The sequence below is a fragment of the Tiliqua scincoides genome, chromosome 5 (assembly GCF_035046505.1).
Source record: "Tiliqua scincoides isolate rTilSci1 chromosome 5, rTilSci1.hap2, whole genome shotgun sequence".
Taxonomy (NCBI): Eukaryota; Metazoa; Chordata; class Lepidosauria; order Squamata; family Scincidae; genus Tiliqua; species Tiliqua scincoides.
This window is the reverse complement of record NC_089825.1, coordinates 35674920-35689444: the sequence shown is the minus strand read 5'-3', so window position 1 is coordinate 35689444 and position 14525 is coordinate 35674920. Positions and strand designations below refer to the sequence as shown.

At 42.0% G+C, this 14525-nt stretch overlaps 1 protein-coding gene across 1 annotated transcript in view; it reads left to right on the top strand.

Annotated features, from left to right (window-relative positions):
- RAPGEF5 (Rap guanine nucleotide exchange factor 5) overlaps positions 1-14525 on the top strand; it is a 115803-nt gene that overhangs the window by 66602 nt on the left and 34676 nt on the right. Inside the window, exons 4-6 of the mRNA XM_066628338.1 lie at positions 11347-11425; positions 12341-12485; positions 13876-13973. Of these exons, the coding sequence (XP_066484435.1) occupies positions 11347-11425; positions 12341-12485; positions 13876-13973 (322 nt within the window). The remainder of the gene's footprint in view (positions 1-11346; positions 11426-12340; positions 12486-13875; positions 13974-14525) is intronic.

Here is a 14525-nt window from a genome sequence, read left to right as displayed (position 1 = left end):
CGCCGCATCTCAAAAAAGACATAGTGGAAATGGAAAAGGTGCAAAAGGGAGCGACTAAGATGATTACGGGGCTGGGGCACCTTCCTTATGAGGAAACGCTACGGCGTTTGGGCCTCTTCAGCCTAGAAAAGAGACACCTGAGGGGGGACATGATTGAGACATACAAAATTATGCAGGGGATGGACAGAGTGGATAGGGAGATGCTCTTTACACTCTCACATAATACCAGAACCAGGGGACATCCACTAAAGTTGAGTGTTGGGCGGGTTAGGATAGACAAAAGAAAATATTTCTTTACTCAGCGTGTGGTTGGTCTGTGGAACTCCTTGCCACAGGTTGTGGTGCTGGCATCTAGCCTAGATGCCTTTAAAAGGAAATTGGACAAGTTTCTGGAGGAAAATCCATTATGGGGTACAAGCCATGATGTGTATGCGCAACCTCCTGATTTTAGAAATGGGTTAGAATGCCAGATGCAAGGGAGGGCACCAGAATGAGGTCTCTTGTTATCTGGTGTGCTCCTTGGGGCATTTGGTGGGCCGCTGTGAGATACAGGAAGCTGGACTAGATGGGCCTATGGCCTGATCCAGTGGGGCTGTTCTTATGTTCTTAAATGGGCCAGAGGCTGTCAGGGGAGGCTGGATAGAGGCTTGCCATGGGCTGCATCTGGCCCCCGAGCTGAGATTTGGAAACCTCTGCTCTATACCAGTTATTTTTAACCTTTTTTGTCTCATGGCACACAGACAAGATACTAAAATTGTCAAGGCACACCATCATTTTTTTGACAATTGACAAGGCACACCATGCTGTTGGCGGGAAGCTCACTTCCCCCAAAGGCCCTACTAATAAATGATCCTCTCTAAAACTCCCATGGCACACCTGCAGACCGTTCATGGCACACTAGTATTCCATGGCACAGTTTTTGAAAATGGCTGCTCTGTATGTTAGAAAATTTTATGTTTGACGAGGTGTTCCACCATCTTGCCTGGAATAGGTGTTAGGCTGATCGGCCTGTAATTTCCCAGGCCCCGTCCAATTTTTTTTTTAAAGATTGGTGTGACATTTGCTATCCTCCAGTCTTCTGGCGCAGTGATGGTTTTAAAGGACAAGTTGTATATTTTAGTCAAGAGATCAGCAACTTCAGCCCAAATCCTTACCAACTTTTCAGCACTGACATCTGTGCCTGTGGGGCATGTGCTGCATCCTGCAGTTGGGTGGCAGTCACAGGCGTCTCCTCAAGGTAAGGGAATGTTTGTTCCCTTATCTCAGAGTTGCATTGCCCTTAAGTTGGTGCTGGAAAGTTGGTTTGGATTGTGCCCTTCATTGTTTAGTTCCTTAAGGTGCATGTTATCTGGTCTCTGTGACCTAATGAGCTTTAATTTGTCAATAAGTTCTGAAATATCTTTTAACCTGTATTTGACTTGGTTCTATAGTCAGGAGGGGCTATTCAGGCATTGGTATCTGCCCAAGGTCTTCTGCTGTGAAAATAAATGCAAATAATTCATTTAATTTCTCTGTAATCTCCAAGTTCCCTTTCATCTCTCCTTTCCCTCTCTCACCATTCAGTGGGCCTGTCAGGTTTCTTCTTACATTTGAAGACACTTTTATTATTCCCTTTAATGGTGATGGCCAAACGTGCCTTAAAGTCTTTCTTGGCCTCCTGAATTGTCATATTACATTTATTTTGCCAGAGTTTGTGTTACTTTTTTTTTTAATTCATTAGGGCAAGACTTCCATTTATGGAAGGAAGCTTCCTTGCCCTTCATAGCTTCTCCAGCTGTGCTGGTTGTGACTGCCACTCATCCAGAGATGCTCACTCTCTTTTTTTCATTCTGCACTTGCCACTATGTTTTCCTTTGAAAAAGCAAACTCATCGGGGCTTGGTTTTTATAGGTCTATGTGTAACATGTAGTTTGCTCCCTAGCACACTTTGGTTAAGCTAGGCTATGGGTATGATCACTGATGTACCTGGGGGGATCAGGGGGGAATGCCCTGGGGCACCACTTGGCAGAGGGTGGCGCTGCGACCCCCCTCTGCTGCCCATTTTTTTTTTATTTTTGGTTTGTTTCTTTAGGCCCTTTTACCAATCCTTAGAAGGCCTTCTGAGGCTTCTGGGAGGCCTAAAAACATAATTTCCAGTTGTTGGTGAAAACCAGATGTGATGTTTTTAAGCTTTCTGCAGGCCTCTGAAGGTCTACTGGGGGCTGGGGAGGCTGCACACGGCCTCTCTGGCCCTCAGAAGGCCTACAAATATCACTTCCGGTTTTTTCTGAAAACCAGAAGTGTTTAGGCTGGGGGGGGGGGTGTTTTGCAGTTCTGGCCCCAGCAACACAGGGGCCAGGATCACAACTGGGTAGGACTGCCCACTGTGGCTACCAGTCAACAACAACAACAACAACAACAACAGTATTTATATACCGCTTTTCAACAAAAAGTTCCCAAAGCGGTTTACAGAGAAAATCAAATATCTAATGGCTCCCTGTCCCCAAAGGGCTCACAATCTAAAAAGATGCAACACCAGCAGACAGCCACTAGAAAAGACACTGCTGGGGTGAGGTGGGCCAATCAGTACCAGTCACCTTACTAATTCCAAAGGAAGACGATAGTAATACTATTAATGAAGTCTGAAAGATCGAAATCGTCTCAGGAATAAAATATTTTGGTAGCTGCAAGATAACCATATGTTTCCTAATAATTGGCCATCCAAATAAAGAAAAATTGGATGGAATGGGAAACCCCCCTGAGTGATTGCTACAGGAAAACAGTTAAATTAAAAATGCATGAAGAGGGGAATTTCTGAAGAAGGCGTGATGGGCTGTAATACAAATGGAGAGTAATTTCAAAGCCTTTTTTTTGGTATTGGTATGGAATTTATGTGATTACTTTGCAAATTTGACAGGCATTTTGTTGTGAGAGCCTGGGGAATGTGGAAGCCCAAATAAGATTGCACTATAAAATATTTTAATCTGTTATAAATGTATGAGGTGGAACAGAGATGGAAAATTAAAAGCCATGGTGTAAATTGCAGTAACAGTGGCATTCTCTTTCAGAAGATGAGCACTCCTTCTTGGCATTTGATATATAGAAATACTCTAATAATGAATGTGTTTAATGAAATCTTGTTCGTATTTAATCAAACCAGGCTGCACATTTAAGATTGTTATTTCTGCAGAACTTTACTCATGCAACTCATTCTTCACACAGCTGAATGCATCATTTGCAATGTATAATTTGTGGTGAATTTAGCTTCTCCTTGTGGAATATCTGTCGTCAGAATGTTTATAGATGTGGCTCAAAAGCATTCAAAATACTGTACATATATTCTTTTCCATTTTTACTGTCATGTCACTTACTCCTTGAGCTTTCTTTCTTGAGCTATAGTAATGTATCCCATTAGAAATATCTTTGCCAACATGTTGTTATAACAAACATGCTGTGAACGTGTGCAGAAAAAGGCATTAGAAGAAACAAGGTCACATTGCATTGTGCTATAATTTAGTGACTACCTTAACTGCCATAGGCAGGGCAAAAGGAATATGTGACTTCTATATTGCTGGCTCACATTAAGAAGTACAACCTTGTAGTGGCCAGTTATTTCTCCAAATGTTCACTGTATCTAGTTGCAGTACAAAATCATACAAAATGTGGACAGTATCATAGGATTACAGGCTGGAAGGGTGTAGGATGCCATTAAATTTATCTTCCTAGACAAGGCAAGAATAGTCCCACATGAAGTTGCACTGAGTAATCCAGACCACAGTGTGGCACAAATAAAGGGCATCTGCAGACAAGGTGTGTGATACGTCTGAGGTACATAATAATATACTGGGGGTGTCCCCAGAATAGATTGTTGCATAAATGTATCAGATAAAGTGATCTGTACAGTAAGTGTAATCCAAGCAATCAATGACTCAGTTCAAACATAACAAGAAATGATGGCTTCCCATTACATAAATGAACCTCTGTTGGTCCCCTCCCCTCTTGTTCTTTCATACATTAGAGATGGGGAGAGAAAGCTTTAACTTCCGCTTTGAAATAATTCACATTGCATCTGAGCTTGGGAAATGTGGTTTACTTCAAACAACATTTAGTGAAAAACAAACCAGGATCAAAACCATGGTCAACTCTGGCAAGTACACCTTGAAGGGCGCAATCCTAACCAGGTCTACTTAGAAGTAAGTCATTTTTTGTTTAGTGAGGCTTACTTTCAGGAAAGTGTGGTTAGGATTGCAGCCGAAGTCGGCCATGGTCCCTGAATTCAGATGCAATGGGGAAATTATGATTTACTTCATAATAAAAACTTTCTCCCTCTTCCCTTTACATGCTAAAGAAGAGAGATACTTGGGAGGGTTGCTGATGGGCGGCGCTCCTGCTCTGCTGTGAGTGCTTAGCCTTTTCCTCGCTGTCACTGCGAAGAGCGAGGGCTCCGGCGGGTCTCCAGCGGGCCAAGTGCCCATTGGAGATGGGGGCTCCCTGGGGGGGCCGGATTGGGTTAGGGCTGCAAGTGGCCCGGGGACTGGGATTTGGGCAGCCCTGGTCTATACTGTTATCATATATTGCTGCAATTCTGTAATTAGATGTTATTTACTTCTGGCTATTAAATTTTATATTCTACATTACTGCATGGAGTTAATAAATTGTGCTCTTTCTGTAAGAACAGACTGTGTGTTTGGAGCTGTAACTGTACACAATATTGGCTCTTGTACTGAGAAAGTATTCTAAGGTACAATCTTCAGTGCGTGAAGGGACACTAATATAGAGGTTGCTACTTTGTTCCTTCTGGGACTTTGTCATCATGCTTATATTCCTGTGAAGTGTAAAATTTTAAATATGCTACATGCTACTAAATACTGTAATTCAACACTTTTTGTAAGAGGCAATTGAGAATAAGACTAAAAAAAGATATTGATCAGAACTAGTGTAAATGCCTTACTAAGACTACTGAAGAGGTAATACTGGCTCCTGATAACCAGGATAATTGGTCAGGGCTCAATCCTATCCAACTTTCCAACACTGGTACGGCTTTGCCAATGAGGTGTATGCTGCATCCTGAGGTGGAGGGGCAGCCCTGGAGGCCTCCTCAAGGTAAGTGAATGTTTGTTTCATTACTTCAAGGCTGCATTGTGGCTGCATCAACACTGGAAAGTTGGATAGGATTGGGCCCTCAGGCTCCAGAATGATACTTCAGCTCTGTAAAGGCCTTCCTTATTTGAAGAATCCCCTCCTCTGCTTCCCATTTTTGAACCAGTATGTCAGCACAGACATGAGCTGCAGCTGAGAATAGCTAGTTTTATCCAGGCATTCAGTCAAGTAGAAATAGAACTGGGGAGGTCACACGTGCTTCCCCCATCCCCTGGCCACTATGGATTCAAGACTCCTATGTAAACAAAGCCTACGCACAATGGTGGGCCCTTGGTATCTGCAGGGGATCCGTTCCTGAACCCCCGCAGATACTGAAACCGCTGATAATTGAATCCATGGGTTCTGACCCACAGGGGCTCTGAACGTGACTGGAATCTCGCTCAGTTGTGTTCAGAGCTGTTTTGAGGCTTGCAGAGGCTGCCTGAGGCCCACAGAGGCTGCATTCAGTAGAGAAGCTCTGGGAGGTCTTCAGTAGGTCTATCTGTGAGTTTGGCACTAGCGGATGATGAAATCCATGGATTCCAAATCCACAGATATGGAGGATCTGTACTGTCCTTCATTATCCAGGGATTATGCCTAGGCTCTGTGGACAGTGCCAATGAACACATGGGAACTGGAATGGAATCAGTGAGTGTATTCCAGATTCCAAAATCACACTTTAAATAAAACCAATAGTAGTCTTTTGCATATGCAAAAGTGTAGTTTATACACAGGCAACCTGATCCAAAGATCCTTGTGTGGTCATGCATCTCTCTTGTGAAGGAGATGGGAATTCATTTCCCTGCAAATAATTCTTCATATGGTAAAAATCACTGCTCTATAAGGAAGTACTTACAGGGTTGAAGAACATGCACTTTTTTTTCCTAATTTTGTCTAGAAATGATACATTTTAACTTTTGGATATAGTTATATAGCTCTACCTTCATTACCTTATTAATACCTTTCCCTTGCTAAATCTGATATATAACCATGGGAGCTGTTTCACATCTTAACAGTTTTCCTACCCAGAGAGATTCTACCCAGAGAGACATTTTGTTAAGTGTGAATACTGTTTGTGCATGGGTGTTGGCACATACTAGGAAGCTAATAGCAAAATAAACACCTGAGCCATACTTCATATATGACAACATGCATCAGTATTGTCTCAGTGTAAAAAGAGTGTCATGAGTACAGTGGCAATAAGTAGACATTCTGTCTAGAGAGCTTGAGGTGACCATAGGAGGAGCTTTCACGGCATTAAAAACTGACAGCTGGGAAAGTCATTTTTTTCCTCCACTCCTGTGAGAGCATTTGCAGTCGGTTTCAATAGGCCTGTTGTGCTCAGAGGTCACTCTGCTCATTGGAAAAGGACATGCCCTTCTCTTTTAGAGTAGTGATTGGGAAATCCTGAACGGTAAACCTCCTGAGGTCTTATTATCCAGTCAATTTCACGCATACATGTAGAGTTCAGTAGAAAGGAGAATGTGCAAATGATGCGGAAATTGGACCCATGGAGTTTCATGGCTCTAACATGTGGCTCTTTCTGTATAAAGCATACTTTGCTTTTGATTCTCTAAACAACTCTGCTTTGAAGTCTATAGAATTGAAGAGGCTGCCAGAGTAAAATATATACTGAATTAATATACTTTTGAATTCTTTGTTTAGCAATCACCTATTTTGTGCTGGTAAAAAAGGCATGCTAGATCATTTTAAAATATGACATACTATATATCATATTCTGCAATGTTAATACCTTCAGTAATTGAAAAAGCTTTTGGTTTTATTTTGATTATAAAAAAGAATAACGTGTGCATTGATCATATGCAAGTATGTGCTTCATAGCAGTAAATTGAATATCAGACAAAGGCTATTAAATCCTTAATCCTAAGGCTGTCAACCTGCTAGAGATTTCTTGGTTGATGAATTAACTGACTTTCAACTAATTAAATTCAGATACATGTACAGACTGCAAAATCACAATTGCAAAAATGTTGGAGATATTGAAGGAAATGGGCAATTTTAAAATCTAATTTACAAATGAGTAAACAAGCTATCATTGTTAGAAGTACATCTTTAATTTTTTAAATGAGATTTTCCTTAATGAATATTCTAATATAGTAATGTACCATAAGGTCTGGTTCAGATAATCCAAAAACCATCATTTGTTGTGTTGCAAGTGAACCAACAAGCCAATGTACAATCTCCACTTATGTGCCTGGCTAAGTGCAGAGCATCCTGACTTCTTATACTACAGTTTCCTATGATGTCTGAACTGGGAAACTATGGTTTAAGCAATCCCAGTATACCAGGATATCAAACTATCACAATTCAATAAACTTTAGTTCATTGGATTGTCTGAACTTGGTCACCAAAATGACTTAAAGCAGTGGTTCCCAAACTTTTTAGTGCTGAAACCCACCTTGTCCTCTGTGGTAGATCACAATGCATTGCTCTGGGTAGTTCCACAAAGCCTTAAAGGGAGGCCTCAGAGACCTCTTTCAGGTTGCATTGGGTCTGGGATATCTAGAATTGACTTTCAGTCAAACTGGAAGTTGCATCCACAAACCGGCAGTTGCTTCTGGACGGGCCATTCTGAGGCCCACGAAGGCCAATAGAGTGGGTTGCAGGATGGCATGACCTAGAAGAGGCCTCTGGAGATTCCCCTTAAGGCTTTGCATGACTACCAGGAACATCATGTCAGGGAGAGCGCACTTGGGGTCTCGACCCACCAGTGGGTCACAACCCATAGCTTGGGAAAGGCTGGCTAATTCAAATTGTTTTGGTATTGTGAAAGATCCAGATTTAAAAGATATATTAACATTAAATTCAGTAGAGTGCTGCCTTGTGCAAATTTTACTTGCACAAATTCAATTACATGCACTTGGCAAACAAAAGCTAAAAGACCTAGTGAGAAATAATAAATAGTGCAGGTGAGTCTACCCGCTGTTCTACATACTAAATACATGCCCCAGAGTGAGCCTGAGACTGGAGAATAAAGCTGCTGTACCCTCAGTTGGTCTACATTATGATCTGCCTCTCATAGTTTTTAAAGAGACAGTGTGTAGTTCTCAACTTGAAGGGATTTGCAAGGTAATTTTGAATATAAACAATTTTGGTTTCAGGAACTAACTCTGGAATGTAACTTTGCATAAGATGTGGGCTGACTGCACTGTGTGCATGCTTTAAATTCAGGAAAGAAAAGGCATTTTTAAATTTCAGAAAATAAAGCATTTCGATGTATCTGAACTGCATGCTAGCACACAGTTTAAAACTCTGAAGTCCCATAATCTCTGTTTGTTAACACCATCCATTAATTAAGAGCAGGATTTTAATGTAAAATGTGGTATTTAGGTTGACTAATTCTCTAAAAGTTTGCAAAGTTTTAATCCATATGTATCTAGAAAAAACTTGAACATGTAGAGCAGTGTTTTTCAAACTGTGGGTTGGGACCAACTTGGTGGGTTGCGAGCCAGTTTCAGGTGGGTCCCCATTCATTTCAATATTTTATTTTTAGTAGATTAGACTTATGCTACCATGGTATATGACTGCGTTTGGGGAAATGTTACAGACCTGAGCTTTTAAACAAGCTACAAGCTTTTAAGAATGATAGTAAATGGGACTTACTCCTGGGTAAGTGTGGGTAGGACTGCAGCCTAGGATTGTTAAAAATGTTCCTGCATGATTATGTTAGTTCCGGTCATGACATCACTTCCAGTGGGTCCTGACAGATGGTCATTCTAAAAAGTGGGTCCCAATGCTAAATGTGTGATAACCACTGATGTACAGTGTCTAAAGCAGTGGTTCTCGTACTTTTCCAGCCTGCGGCTCCCCTGATCCTTGTGGCCATTGGCCATGGCTCCCCATTACAACTCCTCACCTCAGTTACCCCCAAAATGGGGATGAAGGTGTTATAATCATACACTTGAAACAAAAAAACAGCTGCCAGCACTCTGAGGCTGCAATCCTAACCACACTTACCTGAGAGTAAGCCCTATTGAACAAAATAGGACTTACTTCTGAGTAGACCTGGTTAGGATTGTGCCCTGAGTTTGTTAGCAGCACACCTGGAGGGTTTTGGAAAGGGAGGGGGGAAGTGATGAATTTGCTGGGGGAGGGGATTTGCTTTGTTTTGTGTGCATCTGCTAATTGCAAACTGAGACCCAGAGACTGTTTGGCTGCAATCCTAACCTCACTTTCCTGGGAGTAAGTCCCATTGAACACAATAGGACTTACTTCTGAGTAGACCTAGCTAGGATTGTTCCTTTTGTCTTACAATAGCAGCTAACAACAGTTAACCCCTGCTAACCGGTAAGAGGCACTTTTTCAAGTGCCTGCTCCTCTTTTATTTAGCAGGGGGAGAGTAACTGGCCTTCTTCCCCCCAGCAGTGTCTTTTCTAGTGGCTGTCTGCTGGTGTTGCATCTTTTTAGATTGTGAGCCTTTTTGGGACAGGGAGCCATTAGTTATTTGATTTTTTTCTGTAAACTGCTTTGGGAACTTTTTGTTGAAAAGCGGTATATAAATACTGTTGTTAATAATAATAATAACATGGGAAGTAACTCCTCCCCCCAGGAGGCAGGAGGAAAAAGGGGGGTGGCTGAAAAGGAGTGGGTATTTTTATGTGTTAATCAATTTTTGGAGACAAAGCCATCAAGAGTGGCTTCTTCCTCTTTTTTGAAGGGGGATGAAAAAGAGAAAGGTGAGGATCCTTGGTTAAACTGACACAGACCCCAAGCCTAAGTAGGTCTACTCAGAAGTAAGTCCCATTTGAGTCAATGGGGCTTACTCCCAGGAAAGTGTGGAAAGGATTGCAGCTGCACTGAGCAAGATTACAATTCACCCCCAGAGTAGATGGGGGCTGCTCACACACATACACCCAACATGCAGATGCCAACCCTATTCACCCCAGGCAAGATGGAGGAATGCAGGCTGGGCATTTGGACACCCCCCCCCCAAGAGCAGGCTGGTCTCCCCAAGTGACAGACTTACTCTTTCCTCTCAGTTTGAAGCCTGTGAGGAGCTTGCCCTGTGCTGATGAGATGCAGCACCTCTGCCACTGCCCAGCAAGCCTTCTCTCCCACCTCCCCCCACCATGCCCTCCTCACCTCAAGCTGCCCCACCTACCTCGTTCTCAGCCAAGGAAAAGCAGCAAGTAGGGAGGCAGCACTTGCAGCTGAGCAGAGCAAGCTATGCAGCACTTGCAGCTAAGCTATACTACTCTACTCGGTCCTGCAGCTATGGCCACCTCTCTCCTGGAGATGCCTCATGACGCCCCTGGTAGCTAGCCACGCCTCCCTAGGGAAGTGGGACGCACAGATTGAATACCTCAGCTCTAATGCTATTGATGCTACAACCCAGCAATAGAAATCTGCACTTGGGTGTAGGTTTCTGTCCATGAATCTGCTTTTTGAATTTGTACCTATAGGTTGTAACCAAATAAATTTAGTCATGACTAAGGCCCATTGAAATGAATGGGGCTTGTTAGGCATGAATAAAATTCTCATTGTTTTCAATAGTGCTTAATCATGACTTTTGAATTTAACCTTTATATATGCATAAGGGTGCTGTGTTCGTTGATACTCTGTCTACATGCCTTGTGGTTGAAGCAACTTTGTGCACTCAGAAGGGTGCTGGATTATGATGTCTCCATTAGTGGAAGAACATGCACATCTCCATTTTCACAGGCATCCATCTCTATAGCTCGGATGTGAATGCTCTGTGGTTTACTTTAAAATATAAAAATTCAAATTGTGCATCAAAAAATTTTGAATTTTTTTATGCCTATGATGGGTGCCTATGATTCTGAGGGCACAATCCTAACCAGGTCTACTCAGAAATAAGTCCTATTTTGTTCAATGGGGCTTACTCTCAGGAACGTGTGGTTAGGATTGCAGCCTGAGGGCACAATCCTAACCCCTTATGTCAGTACTTCCAGCACTGGCATAGCAGTGCCAATGGGATGTGTGCTGCATCCTGCAGTTGGGTGGCCCTCATGGAGGCCTCCTCAAAGTAAGGGAATGTTTGTTCCCTTTCCTCAGAGCTGCATTGCCCTTATGTCAGTGCTGGAAAGCACTGACATAAGGCGTTAGGATTGCGCCCCGAGTTGCATAATCTCAGTTGAATACCCAAAATATAAAAGAGAAACAGTTGGATAACTTGCTTCTTCCTTTAAAAATCAAATGAATTCGATTACAAAAAATTTATTTTGGTTTTTGTAACTTTCTTTTCAGAGACTCTCCTGGATGACTTCCTTCTCACATATACAGTTTTCATGACAACAGATGACTTGTGTCAGGCACTACTGAGGCAATATCCTTTCTTCTGCAAAAAGAAGGAATACACAACTTTCCTCCTGCTTTCCCCTTTATCTAGTGAGCTCTAGTAAACCGAACTGGTTGGGTTACTCTCTGCCTCTGCAGTTGACATGCTCGTTGGCAGGAATGGCAAGCTTCGCGCATTTGTCCTTGAATTTGCAGAGGCACTTTCAGTTCCCTCCATCGTTCTCCTGAGACTGAATAAAGAACTTCTGCATCTTAATTTGCAACATAAGGGTGCAATTTATTTTTGCATTGTGACCAATATACTTAACTAGTGATTTTTGATATTCATTACTGGTGGAAAATATTATGCTGGGATGAATTCAAGCATCCCTGAGAACATGATGTGAGGAGGCTGAAGTAGACGGATTCTGGAATGGAGAACAAGTCTGATTCCTGGACAGAAATGTTGGTCTTAGGCCTTTCTCAAAAGCAGTGCACAGGAATATGGACTAGCCACAGTTTCATTTTTCAGCATGGGTACAGCAATGTAATCTCTTTTTGAAAACTGCTTTGTGTAAATAGGGTATGAAGAGATTTCCACTTCCTTGAAGTACTAATATGAGAGTGTGGGCCCCAGTTTCTGTGCTGGCAGCATAGGCAGGAACAGCAGGGTGTGACCAAGAGCTGATTGGTGCTGATCAGCGCTTGGTGCTGATGTCACCACTGAGCACCAGCCAGCTTGTGAGAGAGAGGTGGGGCAGGAGGAGGGGCAGGAGGGGCAAGGTACCAGCTCTCTCACTGAGGAGGAACTATTCAGCTAGTACCATCCCAAAAAGAGGTGCCTAGGTCACCAGCATAATTAAGCATTAACTATGAACAGTAGGTGAGGAAAAGAACCCAAATGAATTTCTTGCATTTCTTAATTCTTCATATTTGATGTTCTTTGTTTCTTAACTTGCTTTACTTATTGTGCTAAAAACCACCAAGGCAAAGAAGAAAGTCTAGACGTTCCCTGCAGAAAGCGAAAAGTCTTACATTTGGTTTCTCAGTGGACTTCGCTTTACAAAGACTGGTTGCACGAAGATGAGCATTTAAAACAGTTTCTAAAGGTATGTCATTAGAGCTGTGACTCAGTGCCATATGATGATTTTATTTTGGGTCGAAAAACAAAATGGTCTAAATTAAGCTTCCAAAAGTTTTGTGACTTCGTAATAGTGACAGTGTAAATGCATCTGACTCATCAGAGGCACTTGGTCAACCATTGTCTCTTGGTCAACCATTGCCTCCACACTACCAAATGTTTTGTACAGTAAATTTGAAACATTGCAACAAGGCTATTTTGTTTATGATGGAATCTTCCTTTGAAGAGGAAAGAACCATTTGTTTCTGTAATGCAGTGGAGGGAGAGGGTGTGAGAGAACTCCAAGGCTCCTCTTGAGTTGAGAATCCTTCCCAGGGCCAACCTGCCTAAGAGGCATGGTGAATCAGCTGCCTGTGGTGATGAACTGGCAGGAGAGTTACCCTGCATACAGCCTGGTCCTGTCATCTTCACCTGGCACTTGCTTTTCAGCTGAACGAACCAGCAAGTAGCCAGAAAGTGCTTTCATCCCACCAGTCAAGTGCTCTCTTGCCCAGCTGAGAGAGTGAGGGACTGGCCAAGAGGGCAAGCCACTCCCAGACATGGCTCTGCCACCTTGATCCACCCCAAAAATAAAAAAATAAAAATGGGGGGGGGGAGCAGAGAGAAGTAGAATGGTGGCTGCTCTAGCTAGAGCAGTTTCCCAGTCCCTATCATAACATACTACCTTTTCAAAAGGCAGAATATCAGGAATGGGGCTATGAAAAGGCAATGAAGTTGGGGGATATAATTGGAGAAGTTTGGCCATGGTGCTTGCTCAGGCTAAGAGGGTAGGTTCTTCCCATAATGTAATGCCTGAAAAGTTTCAGAAACTCAAGCTCACATCAATTTTAAGATTTATAGAATGTTGTAAAGGTGGATACAAAGGATGCCGAGGTGTGAAATTGAGGTTACTGCATTTTAAAAAGTGAAAATATAATTAACTTTTAGTATCCAACTTGTTTACTAGTAGTACTCTTATACTTTTGATTGTCAGGTTGCAGAGCTATGATGAATTCTGAGTGTTCATGCTGAAGGGGAGATATGCTTGCAAGCTTATGGCAGGCTTTAAGTAATATCCTGAGATGTCACTTTAAAGTGTTCACACAGACTAATGAGTGCTGACACTTTTAACACCATTACTTAGAGATGGTACAAAGACTGCCTCCGAAGACAGCAGCTATCATTTCACTAGTGTCTGTGTTTTAAACAGAAATTATGCACTGAGAAATTTCAGCTTGAAAGCATTTGTGAAGTTTTGTTTTAACAAGCGAGCAACTGATTTTCTGAAAGACAGTGGTCTGATATTCTATGCTTTAACCATCGGTTCTGTCTAGCTGATTCATTCATTTTCTGTCTTTCTCCCTCTCCCCCTTTTAAAGACAATATACAGGAATGTGTTAGATGATGTATATGAATATCCCATACTTGAGAAGGATTTGAAAGAATTTCAAAAACTACTTGGAATGCACCGTCGCCAGTAAGTTGGTCATCTTTAAATCTTTCTTAGGGAGTTACTGGTTTCAGGTTGACACTTTGTTTTCTTTTTCTTTGAATGAAATGGTGCCAAATGCAGCACAAGTATAATTTCACGCATTTAATATTGTTCAGGCAAGCTTGGCTTTTCTGCAACTACAAAGGAATAATTTGAAATGACATGTTTGACAGACACAGTGTTGGCAGAAAGGGAAATTCTGATACCGTCAAACATTATTTTAGCTTTCTATTGCAACTAGCATTGCAAACAGAATATTTGTTGTGTTGTGAAATCATTAATAATTATCGGGTGGTTCTCTTGCAATGGAAGAGTTTAGACAATAGGAGTAGTCATTTATTTTTTCCCTGCAGGAATAAGCATTGAGAGAGTGGCTGATCCTTATCAGTTATGAAGTGTAGTGCATGGACTAAATTTTACTTAGTTTTCAAAATGTGACTGAATGTAATGGTTTCACGCAGTTTGAAAGGAAGTAAATTACCAATAATTGTTTGTTTATTTATATATCACTCTTATGCTGCTCAAAGTGGTATACAA